Genomic DNA, 22,376 nt, shown 5'->3' on the forward strand with positions numbered 1-22,376 from the left:
GTATTTCCCTCTCTTGTTCCCATCTGCACTCCATCCCAAAAAATATTGTGAAATGGCTACTCTCCATAAGAAAAAGAAGCAGCAAGTAAATGCAAAATAAATCRCATGGTTGCATAGCGTCAAGAAATTAAATTGCTTAGATTTTTATCTCTTTTTTAAGTTTATCTGACATTTGTTTGGCAGAAGGYAATTTTTTTTTGCTATTGAAAGGGGGATATATTAAGATGAAGGAAAAAGAAATTGCAGGGTCTGTCATGTGACTTGATTCCATCTGTCTGTCATGTCTTTCAAGTGGAATGGTATTTTTCTCTCAAATTTGATGTGCCTTTTTTGATGTTAATGTGAAATATCCTAGTTTGCCTTAGYCTCATTCCACATGGCCCTTCTTTCCATGGATTCCTGCGCCTGGTGAGGTGTTAAGTGCTTGTTGGTTTGGGACAGCTTCCAGGATTGGGGCCAAAGCTTCTCCTACTTTTGATAGATTGTTGTGTGAAAGTAGTAGCAGCTGGGCAGTCTTTCCCTCCCTTCTTTATTTTAAATAGGATTTTCAGGTAAACATACACTATGCCAATTGTTTGTAGAAGTAATGGCTGGTGGAAATAAGGAAGAGGGGAGAGAGGTGTGTTGTGCTCTAGGACCTGGTTTGTTTGGACAGTCGGGTATTTTGGGGGGAAGGCTGTAATTCTCTTCTGTAAGAGCTCTGCCCTCTGAGTGGACTGGAATAACCAGTCCCTGAGGGAATGACAGACTCTCCTTCTCAGAAATTAAAGGTTGTTGGCAGGGGAGAAGATCCTGGGAAGGGAGACCCCTCAGCTCCAGCCTCACTTGGCCCATGGAGTCATGAACCCCTATGACAGGGGGATATAAATATGTGTCTTTTTCATCTTAATCTGAAAGAGAGCTGCAACTGTATGCTGGTGTTCAGTTTGACCAGATCCAAACCCTTAAATAGTTTTCCTCCCTTGTGGGCAGACACATTTTTGTACATATGAATGTAAAAATACCTTTGATTATGCTACTAAGAAGCAGAATATTTCTTCTTGTAAGGAAGGAATAATCCCCCTTTAGCTGTGCTCCCTCCCAGGCTGGCTTTGGGCCTCTGCACATCMCATTTTGCTGCACAGCCTAAAGCAGACCCGGCCTCACTGTCCCTGCTAGCTGATAATAGGGGGCTCTCCACCACCTCTGTTCCTACTGGATTCTCCCAAAGTTAACAGATGTCCTATCAGAAACTGAAAATATTTATTCTGGGTTTGGTTGTTTTGTTTTGGTTTTTTTTTTGGGGGTAGGCTGGGGGCATAGCGTTTCTTTGGTTTACKGGTGTTTTTTGTTCCTTAACTGCACCCTGCAAAATGTCCTGGCTGAGTTGTTTCCAAATACTGGCATCTCCAGGGAAGGGGCTATAAATTGCTAATTTAAAGCCTGCAACAGGATAATTAACTAACCAGTTTGATGTAAATGGCTTAATGGGGCTTTACTAGCCCCTTTGAACTTAAAGTAGCACTAAAAAGTAAACTGTAAATACCTTCAAGGAAAGCAGTGGCATGTTTGAATGTGGGGCTGCTTGGCTGTAAGGAGCAAKCCTGCTCGACTTGCCAGGAATCCAGTGGCCTGTGTGACAGCAAACATGTCAAGGGGGTGAGAGCACCAACGAGGCACCCCTTGGGGAAAGCTCTGCAGCTACCTTGATTCTCAGGAAGCACACACACTCTGATAGATCAGGCTTTCAAACCTGCCATGCCTGCTTTGAGAAATTTAAATCACAACATCAGTTTAAATGCAACTGTAATGAATTTCATCAGGATTGAAAGAAAAAAAAAAAAAAAAAAAAAGCCAGAAAAACCAAAAGCCTGAGGGGGAGGCAGCCACTAGAGTCCACCCTAATTTTCCTGCAGTTCTATTTGCATTAAGGTCTTTTGGCAAGTCCAGGCAGAAACACCTTATTACAGTTTGTTTCAGAAGACCTCRTTACCCGCTGAATCTGCTGAGACAAGGTACTGCAGCCCTGCAGCAGATTCCAGTCTCTGATGCATTTGGGTGACTTTGGGGAGAATCTCCAAATTTTCATTCTTGCTGGGCTGTTAAAAGTTCCAAGGGAGGAAGTCAACAACAATTACTCATCCAGAAATGAAGATTATTACAAAGTGGAAGCATCTTGTGTAGTTGTTAGGCATTGATCTCACTTCTGGCTAAGGAAACTGGGGTGTTGGAGAGGAGGATTTTAGGCCCAAAGGTCCTCAGGAGTATTCCCTTGAGCTCCTCCTGATCCCAGCCCTGCTCTGCTCTGCCTTCTCGCTGTGCATGCACCACACAGTGTCAGCAATCATTCTAAGAACCTTTCCTTCACTGTTCCTCAGTCTCACAACCATCTTTCACCTATTGCCAGCTGATACTGGAGGATGTTTGGGAGGTTGAAGCACAATCCTCAGTTACTGCTGTGACCTCTGACACATGGGATTTGGCTTTACAGCCAGCTTTGTYCAGGGGTGTTCCCGATCCTTGGCTGTGTTTTGCTGCCTGCTCTGTTGTGCTGCCCTGAGGTCCATGGGGCTGTRAGGCTSAGGCAGAGCTGGGCTGATGCAGAAAGAGGCCAAGACCTGACCTTTTTGGTGATGGTTCTGACTGGGATGCCCTAAAACAGATCATGGTGCCTCATCMTCTGTAATGATGGCTCCCTTTCTGTGTGATTTGTTTCAGAATTTTTTTTCCAGCTGGGAAATGATGTATCATTGGCAATGTTAATGCTGGCCTTAAAAAAAGCAGCACAACAGCACTGAAATCTGTTGTAGAATGCAATGGTGCACAAGTGCTCTGTCTTATTTTAAAAGCCATGTCTGCCAGAAGATTCAGCCCTGTGCTGTAATTATTCAGGTGTCTATTCTATGCAGGAATCAAAATGTTCTGCTGTGGCCTTTAGAAGAGCTAATAACATGGCACTTTGCTCTTACATGCTGACTGAAGCAGTTGGCACGGTGGCACTACCTGCTTGTGTGTGTGGGTTGGGAGCACAACACAGGATTAATTTGGGGTTGTGTTGGCAAGGATCTGTCAGCAGAGCTTGTCCAGCTGCTTGTGCTGTGCTGGAGCTGTTAATGCTTTATTTTTATAAGCACTAACCTGGAGCACATTTTAAAAAATTCAAAATAGTCACTATTAGAGAGAGAGACACTTGCAAGCAGAAGAGCTCTGTACACACTGTTCATGGCTGCAGAYTCCCTTCAAGGAACACCACAACACCTCAGCCTGCCAGCTTTGCTATCTTGGCATCTGACTGGAAATGCAAATACTCAATCTTAATCCTTCATTCCCACACGCTGACATGTATCCAAGGGGAACTTCTGTGAATGTTGTTGTTATTTCCATATAACTTCAGCTGCTGCTTTGCTTCCCAGCACCTCCCCACCATGTGTCTGAGTGCAGTGTTTTCCAGGCCTTTCATGCCAGRTCCTTTGGATTTGTTTCCCTCGTGGGAAGGCAAGAAGGCATTAGTGTGGTTATCCTTATCTGAGATCTGAGTGAGGGGGTCAGCACACTCAGTAAAGCCACAGATAACACCAAACTGGGTGGGAGTGTTGATCTGCTGGAGGGCAGGAAGGCTCTGCAGAGGGATCTGGAMAGGCTGGATCCATGGGCTGAGGCCACTTGGGTGAGGCTCAACAAGGTTGAAAGGAGGTAGCCAGGTGAAGGTTGGTCTCTTCTGCCAAGTACAAGYAATAGGACAAGAGCAAATGGCCTCAAGTTGCACCAGGAGAGGTTTWGGTTGGATATTAGGGAAAATTTCAAGAAAAGGGTCATCAAGCRTTGGAACAGGCTGCCCAAGGAAATGRTGGGATTGCCATCCCTGGAGATTATCCAAAGGATAYGTAGATGTGGCATTTGGGGAYACGGTTTAGAGGTGAATTTGGCAGTGATGGGTTAATGGTTGGACTTGATTTTAAGGGTCTTCTCCAGCCTAAATGATTTTATGATTTTATGTGGAGCAGAGGAACAAACCCTGTGATTGGAGTGAGTGGGGTTGTTTTTACAAGGCCCTTCTAATCCCCCTCCAACAAACCCTTCCACAGACTTTTAGATTCCTCACTAAATCCGTTAAATAATATGATAATAAATAATCCCCCTCCTAATACACCTTTTGTTTTGAAACCCACCAAACCTGACAACTATATTTGTTCTGTTGGCTTAGAAATCACAGGAAAATATAAGTAGAAACCCTGGGCTGGGACTCTGGACTCTGAGTATCACTAGAGAAAGAAYAAATTATGTGTAACAGTGCTTTCCTGACATATCCTCCATTTTTAGAAACRTGAAAAATTTCATCTGGCTATTGCAAATGTTAGAAAGTTGTGTAAAAATTAGAACATAATGAAGATAAATTTAAAACTGGTGTCTGCTGCAGATCTTGGGTGTGTTCTTTGAATTACCTCCTACTTAGAGAGCAGCTGAAAAATCCAAGTGCTTTTCCAACATGTCAAAACCAACTTTTTCAAAGGATTCAGTAGCTGTGCCAAGGCACCTTGCCTATTTGTAAGCAAATGCATAGGATTGGGACTGTTTCTGCTGGGGCCAGCATTCACACATACAGCTGGCTCTATTAAATCAATTTGATGAATTACTATATACCTTCTAATTTTTCAACAGGCAAGTCCCTGCCATTTCTTGCCTGCACAAGATTAAAAGGGTTTTTACATTACATACCCTGTTGTAAGACTTTGATTGTCTGGAGTGGGTCTGGGTGTGCAGGGACTGCTCCTGGAAGRGTCTGGGGATTTGGGATTATTGTCAGGCTTCTTACAGGAGGTTGCAGAGAAAGCAGGTGTGTGAAAGCCATGTTAGAACCTGTGACAGAGGATAYCTTGTGATAAGGAGGATGCCACCTATGCAACTTACTCAGGTGCTTTACAGGCATTGACTTGTTTGGTTTAGGATTTTGAGGTGGTTTTCCTGCTGTTAAAACATATTCTTTGAGTGAGGTCCAAGAAAATGCCCGGACAAGGGAAAAGATTAAGCCAAGGGAGACTGAGCTGGTGGGTCAGAGAAAGCTGGATGGCATCAGAAYAGCCCTGTGGCTGTAGGCACATGCCTCAGGATGTGTGTGTTCCTGAGCACCTGYGCTGTGGTGTAACAATGCCACAATTTATTCAGCCCTTCTCTGGGACAGAACTGCATGTGGCTGAATAATGTGCAACCAAGGGCCAGGGGCTGAAAGCAGCTGGATACTGAATAAAGGTGTTTGGAAATGCACATTTGCCAAGAGAGAGGCTTTAGTCCAAATGTATCCTCACTTTTTCATCCTCTGTGTGTCTCTTGATGCTGTTGTATCAGTGGGCTCTGCTGGAAATGGTAAGGATGGAAGAATTTTACTTCTTTCCTTCCACTCTAATGTGTGGTATCAGTGTTTGTTGTGGCTGCTAGCAGAAGTTTGTGTATTACTCCTTGGGCTAGATTCTGATCCTATTTATGTAGGTATAAAATTGCTGTGTTGTTTCATCTGTGTTAGGGAAGCTTCAGCCTCTCTGGCTGTTTTTGGGTTTTGGTTTTTCTTTTTCCCTCTAACCACTTTTCTTGCTGAGAGGGGAGAGCTCCACTGGAAGTGATCCAGCAAACTTTTAAAATAATCTTTTAGTGTGGGTTTGGTTTTTGTTTTGTTTTTTTTTTTTTTAAGAAAAACCTCTTGCTCAAGTTTTAAATATGTGAATTGTCTCTGTGAATTCTGAGTGCCTCTGAAACCTGCCAGCCAAGCCTAAATCTTGCAGGAGGTGTGGCCACATTTGTGTTCTCAGAGCTCTCTGGCACAGACACCTGGTACACCTGTGTCTCCTGCTAGTTTCACTACTGTCATAACTTTACCCCTCATGCCTGTTTCTCTGGTACCTCCTGTTTTTCCCAAGGTTATCTTCTAAAAATAGAAYCTGTTACAGATTTTTCACTCCCCCACACCCATCTTGAGGAGAATAATTACAAATGAGATGGTTTTAATAATGCTGAAAGGAGGGTGATGCATTCTGCTCTGCTCTTTGAGGCTTTCTTTTCTGGCAGGAGAAAAATGCACAAATTGCTTAGTAATTTCCTTAGGTGACAAATGTAAAGTGAGTAGCTTTTGAAATACTTAAGCTTGAGTATTGAAACATTTGATAAATCATGGTTTATCTGAAGAATAAAATGATAATGTTTTGGCACCAACAGAATTTCATGCAAAGGTCTCAATCTGACTATAAAATCCTGCCATTTCCTTAATTGTTGTTAGACTGGTGGAGATAACTGTGGAGATACCAATCTGTTGTGTTCACCTGTCCAGAAATCAAAGACATGCTCAGCCCAGGTRAGCAGAGATGCTTTGGATGATGCAGGTATCTGTCAGCAGCCAGAAATGAAAATATTTAGAGCATTCACAAGACAGAAAAAAATCTCAAAAATGAAAAAAATAACTGAATGAAAGCATGTAAGGGTTTGAGTGGATGATGCTGACTTTACTGTCTTCTAACTATGCCTGCAGCAGCCCATAGTTTACTGTCATATGAACCCAGAGAAATGAAAGAGGAGCTGTCTCCATAGGCTACATGCTGTAACTGGTGAGCAGCTGCTCTGATAGTAGGGTGCTCTGTGTGTGATAAGTGCCTACAGATAGAAATGCTGCGTCGAGGAATCACTGCTGGCACACTGACACATGCTGGCAAACTAGACTGTGTTTGGTGGAAGGATAAGAATCTACTACGGCTCTTTAAAATCACCCTCAGCGTGATCACCTCATGATCAAACGTTACTTTCTCCACTGTGAGTATAAGCAGAGCACATTTCCCCAATGATCTCTTAAAATAAAACCAGATTGRTGCATAAGAATAGACCAAGCCAGCATAATCAGTGAATGTAGTGCTCCTACCCAGAGCTCAGAATGAAATGGGAACAGTGCTTCAAGTTAACAGCCACCTCTGCGTTCGACTCTGACAATTATTTATTACCACTAATATTGTGCTTTGTAAACTTATATAGTGCTTTATGAAGTAAGACATGTTTCCTATTTTAAAGATCTTATAATCTTGTGGGCTGATAAGGGGTGCAGATTATCCCTTGGATGTTCATAAATAGCATTAGCACTAAGAGTTTTATTAGCGCTGGGTCCTTTCAAGCCTGTGGCTCTTTCATTTCTTAACAACACTTCCCTATTCAGGTGCTGAAATAAGGATTTCTACACCCTGACATTCCAGGTTGGAACAGCGTGGGCATTCTTTGGTTTTGCTTGTAGCAAAAGAGCAAAACCCGAGCAAAGTCCCAGCACAGTGGCTGTTGCTCTGCATGGGTTTAATCCCCAGCCTTTGCTCGCCTCTCTGAGAACACAGATCCGGAGTTTGGGGGATGGCAGCAGAGAGCAGGCTCGGGAGCTTTGTGTGTGTGTGTGTGTGTGTGTGTGCGCGTGTTTTAAATAAACAAACAAAGCAACAGCAACTTCAACAAATTGTGAGTGGTGCTAATTTGTTATAGTGCTGTCTTGCCTTCTGGCAGTGTTGATTTAAGAGAAGCTGAGCAGACTGGAATGGATGCGGGGAATTGTTGCTTCTCCTGCTCTGGGATGTGTATAGGGYTCAGTATAAAATGCTTCTAAGGGTCCTGTCCTGAGGAGCTTTTAGATTACAGGGTAAAGCATATACATAGGCTGTCAATCCCCTTTTCAAAACCAAATCTTAGGCAAAAGTACTTCCCCCCTGCCTTGCTCCACCCCTTCTACTTTTTTAAAATGAAGAGAAGTTTTAAGTCTTAATTCATGACAAAAGCCTATAATTTGTGTGCTTTGAGGACTGCCAGGAAATCCTTGACCTTGACAAGAGTAGTGTGGAGGGAAGGAAAGGAGGAAGATCCTGTGCTTTGGACTGTAGCAAAGTTTTCAACACCCCATGACCTTGCTGGGCTGCCTTTCATAACGTGCCTGGGGCTGTAATCCCCCAAGCTGAGAAGCTGTCGACCAGGGAGGGCTGGCCAAATGTGCCTGAGTTATCTGCAGCCCTGGATCACTGCTGTGCAGGGCTGCAGGATAAAGCTGGCAGGATGGGAGCCTTGCTGGGAAGAGGTGGATTTTGGAAACATGTGTACTGTGACCTCTTTGCAATCTGTGAGCTGGGTTTAAATAAGCTTGAAGTCTCAAGTGAAGAAAACAGTCAAAGTAAGAAGTAGGGGTTGAGGAAAAGYAGCCAAGGAAATGAAGAATTCTGAAAGTGAGTAAATTCTGCTTTCCCGTTAGGTTATCTTCAGCTTGGAGAATTTTGGATGCAATACAGACAGTTTGCAAAACTTTGAGTCTGCTAGGCCTTCTGCTTTTACAAGCAATAGTGGCTTTCTGACCTTCTCTTCTTTGCCAAGCTCAGATCTGCAGAGACTTTTTGGTGGCTGTAAAGAACCAAGTACAAAGGGTTCAGGGTGATCAGTTAACATCTGATTTGGATGGATGTTTGGAAGGCAGTACAGTCTTAATATGGCCTGGAACAACTCTTACAGTGGTTTGCTTGAAAGACTTCACCAAAGTGAAACTTGAACCCAAAGATTTCTGTGCTAAGTACAGGGCTGAGTATATGGTCAGTTTTGGGGGAAGAGCAAAGAAAAAAAATATTAATAAAGTGCTAAAGGTGCTGAATTGAAGGCTTCATTTATATTAAGAGCTGTTGCTGCATCTATAGATATGGGTAAAGGGAATGAGATGCTTTCTTCTTGGGAAAAAAAGAGAGAGCAATGCTTGTTTTGTGCTCACGGGTATCTGGCATATGGTGAGAGAGATGACATTTTGGTCCAAGACAGTTACTACACCCCTCAGCGTGGAAACTTAGTGTTAACTATTGCAAGCTTGTGGTATTAGCAGTAYTGGGTATGCAGATGCTCCTGTGCAGACTGCTTCTCTCTGCAGAAACATTTGCTGAGTTCACACAAGAAATAAAAGTAAACAGGCCATTTGGGAGGATCTTTATCAAAGCAGCTCCATTTTTTCCTAGTATTCTGAGGCTTTGTTTGCTCTAACAAACCATGTAACTAAGGAGTCTGAGTCACAGTCACTAGTTCCAGCTGCCTGCCTCATCCCTGTCTTGGAGATCCCTCCCCAGTTGCAGCGACGACTGAAAGGGTCGTGCATTCGCTCCAGTATTGCTGCATTTCACAACCTGCTATCAGCTTGTACCTGTGGTGACTCAGAGCCCTAAAGCTGCTGCAGCTGGGAGTGTCCACCAGGACAGTCTTGGTTGGAAGAGGATCACGACATTCCCCCTTCTGCACAGTGCTGGGTGTGCTCCTGCCCTCAGAGCAATGCTCAGCATGAGGTTGCCATCCCATGCACCCCCTGCCCAGTGGCCTACCTTACTGAAGGACAGGCCCCAAGCCTGGAACTCTCTGGGATTAGCTGGGAGGCAGCAACAATCCTTTAGTCATGTCCTAAATTCTTGCATTGTAAAGGGAGGATTCTCTACATCAAGGCTCAAACATAGCTGGGAAACAGAAATTTTGCACACCAAAGGGGTCTTTGAGCTACTTCACTCAATATGAGGTTATTTTTGTGCAATAGGGAGTAAATAAATGAATTAAATGAGATTAGCATTGGGCACCGGAGCTGCCTTTACTACTTGTAATGCAGGTATGACTGAAACTGGACTTGCTCAGTTGTTGCAGGACTGCAGAGAAGCCCAGAGTCTACTGTTGGTCACTAAGTGGTCACGAGCTTCTGAAACTTTGTTTTGTGCCACTGCTCTGTTCCTGAGATCAACTGTGCTCTGCAGATATGCAGGAATTTTTAGTGCCTGACTCTGCCTGACAAGATCTGCAATGTCCATGCCTCTCCTCCTCCCACTAGAGGTTTGGGTAATCCTAGGCTCCTACATGTCAGCAGTGACAATAAATGTATAATATATAAGCCCTCTGTTTAGGAATTGGCAGGAAGCTTCATTTCTGACTGCAATGAGATGTTCTAATAGTAGGGAACACTTTTGGTAGAAGCAGTTCTCTGCTAAACTCTGCTGTAGAGGGGAAATAAAACTATGGAGAAGAGCTCTTGCTTCACAGTACCAATAAACAAATTGATGTAATCTGGGTGTAAAAACTCCACGTTTGAGTTGTGTTCAAGAAATATCTCTATGCAGCATTCAKCCTGGGTTAAGCTGAGTATTGCTGGTATTGCTGAGGGTTTTGCAAAGTTGTGATGCTCGGAGATGCAGCCAGAAGTTCAGGTTGCTCCAGTGCAGTGCAGAGTGTGATCTTCTGGAGAAGGGGAAGTTTCAAATTCCTGGAGCTCTGGCCCATTATCCTTCCAGTTGCATGGTAGTTAAATATGGGTTGGCCTGTTCGTGCTGGCAGTGGTCTGTTCAGACTAGTTCAGCAAATRTTCTTGGCTCAGCACAGCCCAGGTCAGTAGGCAAACAGTTGCTTCCATTTCACTTAATTGTATTGACATGATTTAAAAATCTTCAGCCTACAGCAGTCAAAAAAACAGGGTGATCTGAATTSAAAAGACCTACTAGTTCAGTGTGAAAGGGATTTAGTTACAGAGTTGTGGGGTGAAGTATGCARGTGGGAATGATAGGAACACTGTCCTGGGCCTGAGCCCAGCAGATGTTCAGGAAGAATGAACTGTCTCCTTATTCTCTGTCCTGTTCATGATGATGCTTTCCATTTCTCAGGCCTGTGTCCTCCTTTATGCTCTCCCTCATTCAATGGCATTAAGTATTGTAGGTCTTTTTCATTTGGCCTTTTATCTTTTAAGGTAGATAATCAATATTATTTTCACTTTTTAAATGTAAGATTTCTATCTCCAGAAACACAGCTGTAGCCATCAATGCAATAAGAGCCAGGCACGTTTCACTTCATCAGGAGGTCTAAAAACCTGTGTTAAATCCTGGCCAGGCTGCAGATTTATTTCCATTCTGGTTTTTGGTGGGTTTGGGCTTTTTATTTGTTTGTTTTCACTGGGTCAGCATCACCACTTGTAGAGAGGGACCTGTGCTTGGCATTTACCCTGAGACTGTCCTCCATAATAATCCYGCTGGAGCTGATTAGAGGAGCTCTGTGGGAAGGATATGCACTGCAGAGGATACAATCAGCTTGTCAAACCTAGGATATCTATGATATGTGCCTTTCTCATCATGAAAGATGATGTTGCTTTTTCCTTCGGGTAGGGGAGGKTTGGAATTATAGATCTTAAGTTTTGCGATGCTCGTACAAGCTCCGGTTCACYATGAATCAACTTGACCTCTGGTCTCCAAGAATGGAGATTAATTTATCAGTGAAGTATCATTATAAATAGGAGAGGGTATACAGTATCTWCTCCCATCTTGCACCGAAGTATCCACCCTGGCTCAATGGCGTCTGTAGAAGAGATTTTCAAAGGCTTGGGAAGTGCAACAGGGAAATGGGGACAACACAGAGATGAGCTTTGAAGAGTTTCTTCTGCTGCCTATACTGTGGGGGGAATGAGAACATGAAGCTCTGGCATCAGGCTGTTCTGTTGTAGGGGCATTTCTGAATGGTGATGATATTTCATTGCCTGAATTTCTGSGCAGAAGGAAGCTGGTGCAGACATCCAGCTGGTATTTGCTGGTTTTGGATACATGTGGTGTGGTCCCCCTGAAGCTCAGTGCCATTGGGAGTCATGTCTGGAAGTGGCCAGAGAGTGTCAATAAGAGACTTGCAGAATCATTCTGTTCGCTTCTGTCGCAGTTGAGCAGTTATGGGGAGATGGGTGGTGGGGAGGTTGTTCTAGCAGTTACATATTTAAGGCAGGTGGCTGTTTTAAAATGTACCTTTCAATTTTGATTGCAGTATTTTAATTGCATTTAACAGCGTCCCTGCTGGTTCTCCATTCTGCATCCGTGCAGCCACGTTCTATTGATGGCCTGTTGTGATGTCAATGGAACATCATGGGATGTACCTGGCACGTCGGGCAGCACTGGATGGAGGTGCCTTTAGCCCAATGTACCTGGCATGGTAAGCGGCAACCAAGTGGTTAATCTGCATTCTACTGCTCGTAGTCTCAGCTTGTATAGCAAGGTGTCCTGCTTTGCTGCAGCCTTGCACTGACTGGAAATCACTTTGCTCTCCTGATGTTAGTGCTTTCATGCACACAGGGCTCCTACCCTTTCACCCATGGAGATACCCCTTCCCTGGGAAGTTTGCCATGCAGTAGAGAAGGGCCTCACCATGTCAGGCTCTCCTTGTTATTCTAGAACATAAGAGAAGGGCCYGGGAAATCATCTCACTCTCTTTTTCTCTCCTTTTTGGGCCAGGAGCTGGTAGCAGTTGAGCAGGTATTGCCCACGTCCCAAATGTCCAAACGTTGCCGCACAGAGGTACCGCACAGGTGCTCGTGTCCATAAAGCTGTGCCATTTCTGCGGGARTCCTGCAAGAGCTGCCTCAGGGAGCCGGGAGGGCAGTTCTGCCTGGCACTAATTGGAATGTAATAACTAAACAAGGGCCACTTTCAGTTTGCTGATGTGGTATCCTCTGCAAAATGATCCTCCATTTTCCTTCTTTTTTCCATGCCCATACCTGCAAAATCAGCTGCACATCCTGCTCTGTCCTGCATGTTTTCTCTCCCTCCCCCAGCTCTGCAGACCTCTGCCAGAGTAACTTCACATGTTGGTCTTAGCTATTTTAAAGTGCTAAATATTCGTGTGAGAAAAACAAGGGTGCTGCATCCTGTTTTCTGCTTGAGCCTTCTTCACAGAGCTTTTGCTGCTCCACTGCCAATGATGAAAATGCATGTTTGTGCCTCAGCTTCTGAATTCTGCTGTCTGACTGCTCGCAGGGGCTGGGGATAGGGAACCATTTGGACTAACACAGTTCCAACATTCCTCCCCATGCTTTTGCTGTTCTAGAATGTGAATACCCTTAAAAGTCATGGGCTGATGACCTGCCAAGTGCAACTCTGGGGAGGAGGGGCAGGTTAGGGGCTATGAACCAACCACCCACTACACTGACACCTCTGAGTGTCCTAGTTCTGTTGGGATGTGGGGAAAGGAAGATCAGATGAACCAGTGAGGAGCAGGAAAGCTCTCTTCCCAGTGGGGTCGTTAAGTGCTCAAAAAATAGTTGGTTCATCTGAAACTGAAGGGTGCAGAAGTCATCTGTTTCAGTTTCACTCAGTTCCAGTAGCAGCTGGACTTTTTTAATGTCATAAATCGGTGGGAGAGAGCAATGTAGGAAACAGTGGATTTCATTTTGTCTTGTTCTTCCCCCTGCTCACTGCTCAGTGTCTGCTCAGTTCAGCACAACTGCTTGGGAAGGTGGAGAAATAAGTAAGCAGGCCACTGTATTTCCCTGGGTCTATTATAACGTGCACAGTAGGCCGACGTTTTAACAGCATCTAATTTGATACATCCCATCTAATCTATTTGTTGGTTTTTATCTGCAGTACTGTTAGCTCACTGTTCAGGTGCTCGGTGTCTAGCCTTCTCATCCAGCCACAAATCCTCYACGTGAAATGAGTGATTCCTTAGATCTGTTTTTGATTGATTCTTTGCTTCACTGGTGTTGCTTCTTAAAAGGTAAACAATATTCATGTGCTGCAATGTATAACTCAGAGATGAAATCAAACAGCATCTCCTGCCAGAGATTGCTAAGATAACACATTTAGCATTCATTCACCRATTACTTTTTAGGAAGAGATTTAGTGATATTAAAGAGAATCAAACCTGTAGTAAATATGTAGATTTTATACCGTTGAAAGGGGTGAAGGGATTTCTCTTCTCCCCTGCTTAGCAATTTCATTTTCCGTGACGTCCAGAGTCTTTGTGCAAATTGAGAGAAAATGAAGTTTTCCCTGCTGTGTAGTGAGAGCAGCACAGCTCCAGGGGCAGCCTGTGTGTTGTGCACAGCCTTGCTGCCCATGGGGTCACCGTGTGCCCCAGGCTGGGCACAGCAGCTCGCACTTCCCCAGCTCCTGGGGTGACATTGCTTATTAAGATGCTGTCAGCTCTCAGCTTGCAAAGCTTTGTTCCATGTGTGGCATCTGCTTGCAGCGTTACTGTATTCTGTGATTTGTGCCCTGTACTTCTCATGTCTTTGCATGTGTTGTGTCTCAGTGTCATGGATATGGTGGAGGTACTGGAGAGCCTTAGTCTTGTTTCATTCTCTCCTTGCACRGGAGTATTTGAGCARGTTCAYTGCTCTAAAAAATGTGTGTCTTGAATGTGAGGTAACCAGCCTGAATATAGGAAAAGGTAGTAAATAGCACTGCTGCTGTTTGTCCAGAGTCTTCTGTGATCCTCTTTTAAACACCAAGGGGTGAAATTTTGTACATCACATTTGGTGATTAAAAACTGTGGCCCCAGTGAGACATCTATGTATTCTTGAGGTCTGGGGTTTGGGTTTTTTAGTAGAAATGCATCTGAGCCTTTTCTGAGCAACATCTCCTCTGAACAGGGAGTAAACAGTGTTTTTTTCTCGGTTTTTTTTGCAGAAAACAGAAAAGGAAGGGTTATTAAAAATGATACTGAAATACAAGAAGTATAAACCCACTGTGATTTTTTAGGGCTTTGGGGGGTTGTGGTGATGTTGTTCAAATGTTAGGGCTTGTTAAGAGACGCTCTGCAAACTAATGGACAGCAAGGCCTTTCTAGGGCTGCCCCTTTGTTTAGGCAGATAATTTTTACACAGGATTTAAACTCATAGTTGTCCGTGGTCCCATGCTTTCAGCTAGAAGTGAGATCCTAAGAATGCCTTAAGTTAAGGAATAATGCCTGCTTCTCTTTTACTAACAACTTTTCTAACATGCCTTTCTTTCTCCACCTCTAAAATGCATCATTGCTAAAGAAGGGTTTGTAACTGGCCAGCTCTGGAAAAYATCTGGACTGGATTTATTTTTGTTRATTTGTTTTTGYTGAGATACGCAAGGCAGGTTGCTGTAAGGCTTTTGTCAACAAAGGGACATCAGTCAAAGGAGTGTTCTGTGGGCCATACTCCTGTCCTGGTCAAAAGCCCTCGGTGGGCAATTCTGACAAAATTTTAAACACAGTGCTCTAAGCTTGGCTGAAGGTTTTGCTGCCTTGATTCATTACATTAATTTAGCTGGGGTTGTTAAATTCACATTGGACTTCAGCTGACAAATTCAAATTTGATAGGCAGTGTTATAGTGCTTACATCTGAYCACTGCTTTTAAAATCTACGAAGGTAATAGCCTACCTTATACATATGTCCTACTGAACRTGAATAGTTCTGTAAAATTTGACATGTAAGATAAATAGGGGTAATTTAAACAACTTGTACTATGCTAGTTTTYTGCTGCAGAACATACTGAAGTTTAATAATAACATTATCTTCCTCGTGAAGGTCAGTAAAAAGCAGAATTATAATTCTAACCCTGTTTCCAGGGCTTTCTCTGCAGGCTCATTACTTGGTTTCAATATCATTTACGGCAGAAAGAAAAAAAAAAAGTTGAACAAAAAAAAGCAAACCACTAAAATTATTCTCCATTAGTGGCTGCAGCAAGCCTTAAGGCTTAGACAACTCATACACAGAGATTTCTAGACCTCTGCTTCAAGTGCCACATGAATTGGAAATAAGATCTTTTACTTCACTAAATACTTTTACTTCAGTTACATTTTGTTATTATTATTATTACTTTGTTTAAGCAGAAAATACTGGCTATGCTGTTTCCCTTCCTTTCCATATTTGTCCTTTCTGGAACACTTACAAATCATACCCAGGGATTTTGTGTGTTACATGCACAGAAAAGCACCATTATGTTTGTCGTGCTATCTTGAGCAGGATGAATTCACACAGAGAGATGCTGTTACGTTGCAAGCAATGTTTTTGTCCTCCTCTGTCGATGATCTCAGTGACCCAGAAGTAGGGGCTCTTACTGGCCTGCCTAGATAAAAGTGGGTATTTTGTGCCTCTCTGCTGCTGCTTCTTCCCCTTAATCAGCAATTCTGGAAGCAAGCCACTAGAACCAGACACGCTGCCTCMGTGCTGCAACTCTGATGTAACTAATTACATCAAAACTTGGTTTTAAAGTGCTCAACACTGCTCAGTGGAGGTAATCCCTGTCCTGTCACATTTTTCTGATTTTGCAGGGTGAGTTTCTATTACAAAAACACTGTAGGTGAAACTAGCCCCATGGCAAGCCTGTATTTCCTCCTTTTGGCTGCCGCCTTTTCTAAAGCCACTGAGCTCTGGGAACAACATCCATGTGCACAAAGACACAGTGGTGAATCCACCGTTTTCTTGGGTTCCCATCGGTCACTGAAACAAAATCAAACAGAAAAGCAGAGCAGCCTTTTTAGCTGTGGGTCAGGGTGTTGAGCCAGAGGGATCTGTGTGGATGCTAAATTAGGTGCTGCTGCACTGAAAAGCTGCCACAAAATTCCACCAAAAGCATAAGCAAGCACCAGGCTGACCAGCAAAACAATGAAGAGCTGTGTCCTGAGGAAGAAGGGAGGCACCTGCTTGGCAGATCTKTTGGGAAAAGTACCAGGGTGTTCAGGAAACAATGCTGTAGAAAATATTGCATTTGTTTTGTTTTTGGTAGCTTTTTTCATATAGCAAAACCTTTCTGTTATGCAGAAATGGATGATGTAAATTTTTTACCTTTCTGCCAAATGAAATCTTTCTATTTATCACCAGGTAGTAAGAATCAGGTTTGAGGGAAGCAATTTTTWATACTAACAGCTTCATTCCTTATTTCTTTTTGTTGTGTACGTGTACTTGGCACAGAGGGAAGATAATACAGTCTAATGCTTCATCATTTGAACTCTGATGGGATGGAGTGTGGTAGTGGGACTCACAAACAATAACAAAATCAACTGATGATGATTTTAAGAGAAAACTTAACCTCTTTGTTTCTCTGTATTTATGGCTTKCTTCTCATTCAATAAATGTTTCAATAATACCATAAACTGGGAAAGGAAAARAGGAAGTAGAAGCTAAAATGGTTGTTATTGTAAATTTGGTATTTAATTCCTACTTTTGAACTTCAGAAACTATTTTACATTAACTTCAACAGATATTTATCTACAAGTAGTAGTTGGCATTTACAAGCAAACAAAACCAACAAGGAAAAATAATTTCAGAATTGATSTTGGATTTCTGAATGCAGCCCCAGATTTAAATTCTGGGTTTTATAGATTGTAAGGTGCAGCTGCAGTTAGTTCTGACATTAGTCAGAACATTAGTTCTCAAATTAGGTGTTTCCTATAGTCCATACTACTGGGAAGGCCATTATAAACATCTAAACAAAAGTACATCATGACCTCTGTTTGTGAAATGCATGAACTGTATGGAAGTAACTACAATTTTCCTCTCTTTACAGTATTTCAGGGTAGAGGAACTGTGACTTGAGATATGTTACTTGACTTTATTAAWTTAAACAAAATTCTTTCAAAATTAAAGACAGAACAAAATTAACTTGAGAAAACTGTTTCAGATTTGGGAAGATATTTAGTGGCATTTTGCTAGCTCAGCATCCTGAAATTCAGCCAGTTGAGGGYTGATTCTAGCCCTTCATGTCAATAGATTGGGATATGGACATTGCCACGGGGGTGGTTTTTAAAGCAGCTTTTCATACTCTTAAGGAGGCTTCCCATTCACACCTCAGTGTGATTWATTCCATCTTCAATGGATTTAGTTGCTGCATGTCATTTTCTCAACCCCAGAGCTGCTGAGTGTTATAAGATTTCAACGTGTTCCAGCCAAGAAACAAACTACATGTTAAAGCAGGGAAGCTGCAGCTTATGCTAATTATTTTACATGCTCAGATATGCAAATGACAGCGAAGTAGATGCTTCTCTTTTCTTCCTCTTTTCTCGCTTCTCATCCTCTCTTCAAATTTGTGTCAGGAGAGAACAGCTTTTCCCTGTACCTAACTATTGTTTTCATGCTGCTATCTTTTGAATAGCGATTCCAGACAATGATGATTGCTTTTGTAAAAAGATAATTACAAATCTGATTTTTGAAAGACTTGAATCAAGTCTTGGCATGAGAAATACTTCTCTCTGTATTCTCAGCAGGATCACAGCTTGCAGAGCTCAGATCTCCCTAGTCAGTGTCAAGCCTAACATAGACTGCACCATGTTGAACCAGTTTATTAAATGTGACCTGTTCTAGTGGAAACAGCAAGCTCACACCTCTCATCCTCCTGTTTTGCAGGTGGTAAGGTGAAGGTGAGAGGAAGAGAAGGTGGAGATGGAACTGCCAAATCATGCCAAACAACTGCTACTGCAGCTGAACCAGCAAAGAGCCAAAGGTTTCCTCTGTGATGTGATCATTGTGGTAGAAAATGCCCTGTTTCGTGCCCATAAGAACATCCTGGCAGCCAGCAGCATGTATTTCAAATCCCTTGTCCTGCATGACAACCTAATAAACTTAGATACGGACATGGTGAATCCCACCGTGTTCCGGCAGATCTTGGACTTTATTTATACTGGTAAGCTCTTAACGACTGACCAGCCTGGTGAACAGAACTTTAATGCTCTCCTCACCGCAGCAAGCTACCTCCAACTGCACGACCTGGCAGCTCTCTGCAGAAAGAAGCTGAAGCGGAATGGCAAGTCCTTTGCTGGCAAGGCCGGTGGCCTTGGTGTCGGGAGATCTGCCAGGAGTCAGAGACTTTCCACTGCTTCAGTCATCCAAGCTCGCTATTCAGGGTCAAATGAGGGGTTGAAGGGCTCACACTCAAAGGAGCTGTCAAAGGGAAAGCTCTCTGATGACGAGGTCTTCATCAGCAGCTCCAACCAAGAGAACTGTCACTCCTTAAGCAGGGGAGCCAGCAAGAATGGTGGTGGGGGCAGCAGCGCCAACGGGAGCACCGGTGACCAGGAGCTAGGCCTCGACCTGTCCAAAAAAAGCCCCTCGCTCCCTGCCGCAGCCTCCCACGATGACACGCAGCACAGCGAAAGCCAGCACGGCTCTCCCCAATCTGCCTCAGCCCCTGCAGCCAACAGTGCCTCATCGTTCGACGAGTCCGGGGTCGGAGCCCCCCACAGCATGGCGGACAGCAGCGACCCCATGGAGATGGATCTGAGCGAGGAGTGCCACCACTCACTGACAGAGGGCAGCCAGCGCAAGGGCCTCCGGCACTCGTCCCGCAAGAAGGAGTGGATCAAGAAAGACAACGCCTTTGACCGAAAGGAAGGGGGCAARGACAGGGACGAGGGTGAAGGGCTGCCCAATGGCATCCTGCTGGGGCCCTTGTCCAAGTCTGTGGAGAGGAGTCTGGCTGGGGCCTAYGGGGCAGACCTGCCTTACCCATGTAAGGAGGAGGTGGAAAATGGTAAGGAGAACAGTGACGACAGCGGCCAGAGTGAGAGCGAGAGCGGCGGCCATACCAGTGCCAACTACGTCTACCGGCAGGAGGGGTTTGAGCCAGTGGCCTACGGTGACAACCTGTATGTCTGCATCCCCTGTGGCAAAGGCTTCCCGAGCTCTGAGCAGCTCAACGCCCACGTGGAAACGCACACCGAGGAAGACCTTTACATCAAGGAGGAAGGCACGTACGGCAGCAAGGATGAAGCCGAGGATTTGTCCAACCCCAATCAGTCCTAYGCTGCGGAGTCGCGGCCCTTCAAGTGTTCGGTGTGTGAGAAGAGCTACAAGGATCCAGCCACGCTGCGGCAGCACGAGAAGACTCACTGGCTGACGCGGCCCTTCCCTTGCAACATCTGCGGCAAGATGTTCACGCAGCGGGGCACCATGACACGGCACATGCGCAGCCACTTGGGGCTCAAGCCCTTTGCTTGCGAGGAATGTGGGATGCGCTTTACCCGGCAGTACCGACTAACAGAGCATATGCGTGTCCACTCAGGAGAAAAACCTTACGAATGTCAACTGTGTGGTGGGAAATTCACCCAGCAGCGCAATCTGATCAGCCACCTGCGAATGCATACCTCTCCCACATAAGCCAAAGACTCCAGAATGAGCTTCGAGCCCATCCGCAGTGATTTACCTTTCTGTAGACTTGCTGCTTAAAAACAAAAGAAAAAAGAAAAAAAAAAAACAAAAAAGGGGGCAACTCCCCATACTCTGTTCAGTCATGAGAGGCCTAAACAAATGTAGCTTTAACATTTAAAAAAAAAGTTCATTTTTTCCTTTTTTTAAAAAAAGAAAGGTCCACAGCCAAGCTGATGCATTTAGTCCCAGTCTCCCTTCAAATCTTGATGACCTGGCAAGAAATGTCACTTCTTTTTGCACACATCGACTTCATTGCCATATTAATTATCTGGTGCAGGTAGGGGGGACCTTGGGGGACTTTCAGCCTCTGCTGGCTCCCCCCTCCCTGCCTCTTTCTGCGTTACTGTCACTGTACTCACCTCCTCTCTTAAAACCAAACCCAGGAGGGGTATTTCTTGCCATTAAAAAGAAAATAAAGTAAAGTACACCTTTGCAGTGGCCTAAGTAGCTGTGAAATAACAGCGTTGCATTCACAAGTGCAGAAGCTCTGTCKGTGGACCCTCTCACAGGGTTGGTGGCCCCTCCAAACTGTGGGAAAGCCACAGCAGTGGTGGAGCCCACCCCGTTCCCTGGGCTGGTGATGGTGGGGAGGGCAACTCCCAGGGCTGCACCAGCCCCAGTACTTCACTCAAAGTGGTGAAGCCTCTCTCACCATCCCTCCCCATTTTGGTTTTGATCTTTATCCTTGGCACACATAACCACGTGCCACCTTCTCCCACAAAACACACAAACCTCTTTTGCCTTACCCATGACTGAACAGGGATTGGATGCCCTGGGAATTTCTTTCAGTGAGCAGGGGGTCGTCTTTACTTTTCTAGTAGTTTCGTATTAATATTCTTTGCTTAGAGGTACTTGTTTTATTAAAGGAAAAACCATTGTAACGTTTATGTGAATGTTTGAACTGGAAGGTCTGAGGTTAATTCTAGGGTGGGTGGGTGGGGAGGGGGTTTGATGTAGGCTGGACTTGCTACAAGTTCCATAGGTACTTTTTTATTATTTTTTTATTTTATTTTTTTGTGTGTGTGTATGTTTTTAGCTTTCCTCCCTCACTAAAGAGCAAGTCTGTGTGGACAGACTTGTTACCTTTGCTACCTCTTGAATTCATGAGAACAATAAGATGGTTAGTGAAAGATTAGGCATTTTTTCTTTTATTGTAAGTAATTAAATGTATAAAAGTAGAAGCTAAATTAAAGTTAAGGGATTTTTACCACCCCGTCCTTCCATCAAAAGTCAACTAGAGAAATGTTAAAGCAAAGCTTGGCCAAAGACAAAGCAAAAAATACACTGAGCCAGAGGCTGTGCTGGCTGCTTGGACTGGCTCAATTCGCAGTCTCTTGGCTGTCTGTAGTCACTTTTAGATAAAAGCAGAAAACTTCTCTGAGCTTTCTGGGCCCTTTCCAGCTTTGTTTATTGAATCTGGATACTATGGGGAGGGGAAAATGTCCCCCTCATCTTCCACTCCCCCAGCACATCTGGGTCAGTCTGTAAACACCTGGCAGGACAGAGGGTGAGGGCATAGCAGCCTATAATTTACTAGAATCCAGAGTGCAATAAGGTGGGGGAGAGGAGGAGAAAACAAACCAAAGTGTTTCATATCCTCCCTTTTAGACAATTTAACACACGCACAAAAAAAAAAAAAAAAAAAGAAAAAATGAAAAGAAAAAGAAACAAAATGTTCTTGCAACATCTGCATAAGACATCACAGCCAACAGCTGCTATTGGTTTAGGAGAGAAGACAGAGAACTTTGCCCACTGATTCTTGGCCCCCTTGACTTTGTTGGCGTGACCTTGTGGAAAGCTATGGCTTATTTCAAGCCTCCCGTGACTGTGGTGGTAAAAATTCACAGCCAGTAGAATCATCCCTTCTGCAATGACTAAGGTTTACACTTGCATTTTTTCATTTGTTGGTTTTTGGTATTTTTTTTTTCACTCAAACCAGTATATTCTCTATGCGTAAGGTTTACCRAACCTCACGTTTTGTCTTTTTAAAAAAACAAACAAACAATTTTTTAAAGTTTCGACCAAAAAAGAAAAAAAAAAGAAAAAAGTGAGCATGTTTGACTAAAACAAAGAAATATAAGCTTCATTTTCTATTGGGGTTTTTTTTGTTAAGGTAGACTAGTCCATGAGAAGTTTTTGGGTCAATTGAATGAACTGAGGAAACTGGAATCCAGGCTCCAAGCAATAGACAACCCAAAGGCGCTGAGCCTTGGCCTGGTGTCACGTTACAGGGAACACTCGCCCCTCTCCAGCGGCTCCATGAGCTTYTCCCAGTGCCATTGTCCGATTGCTCCCGGACGCCTGTGAGCCCTGGAGCGCCAGAGGGGTGCATGGACTTTTGGTTTTATCTAATTGTGCTGAGATGCGCTGTTTTCATTTCGGGGGTTAAGTAGGCTTTTAGTGTCTTTAGCACTTCCACATTTTTTAATATATATTGAATTGTTTTCTCCATGATTCCTTGCCAACCCCC

The 22,376-nt window shown here is 44.0% G+C and overlaps 1 protein-coding gene across 1 annotated transcript in view; it reads left to right on the plus strand.

The window, feature by feature from the left end:
* Positions 1 to 21,999, plus strand: part of HIC2 (HIC ZBTB transcriptional repressor 2) — a 73,242-nt gene extending 51,243 nt beyond the window's left edge. The window contains exons 2-3 of the mRNA XM_057380766.1: positions 11,803 to 11,946; positions 18,107 to 21,999. Coding sequence (XP_057236749.1) covers positions 18,143 to 19,855 — 1,713 coding nt within the window. The 5' untranslated portion in view covers positions 11,803 to 11,946; positions 18,107 to 18,142 and the 3' untranslated portion in view covers positions 19,856 to 21,999. The remainder of the gene's footprint in view (positions 1 to 11,802; positions 11,947 to 18,106) is intronic.
* The last annotated feature ends 377 nt before the right edge of the window (positions 22,000 to 22,376 follow it).

Source organism: Malurus melanocephalus, unplaced genomic scaffold, assembly GCF_030028575.1.
Source record: "Malurus melanocephalus ecotype Western Australia unplaced genomic scaffold, MMel_1.1 scaffold_470, whole genome shotgun sequence".
In the NCBI taxonomy this organism is placed as follows: Eukaryota; Metazoa; Chordata; class Aves; order Passeriformes; family Maluridae; genus Malurus; species Malurus melanocephalus.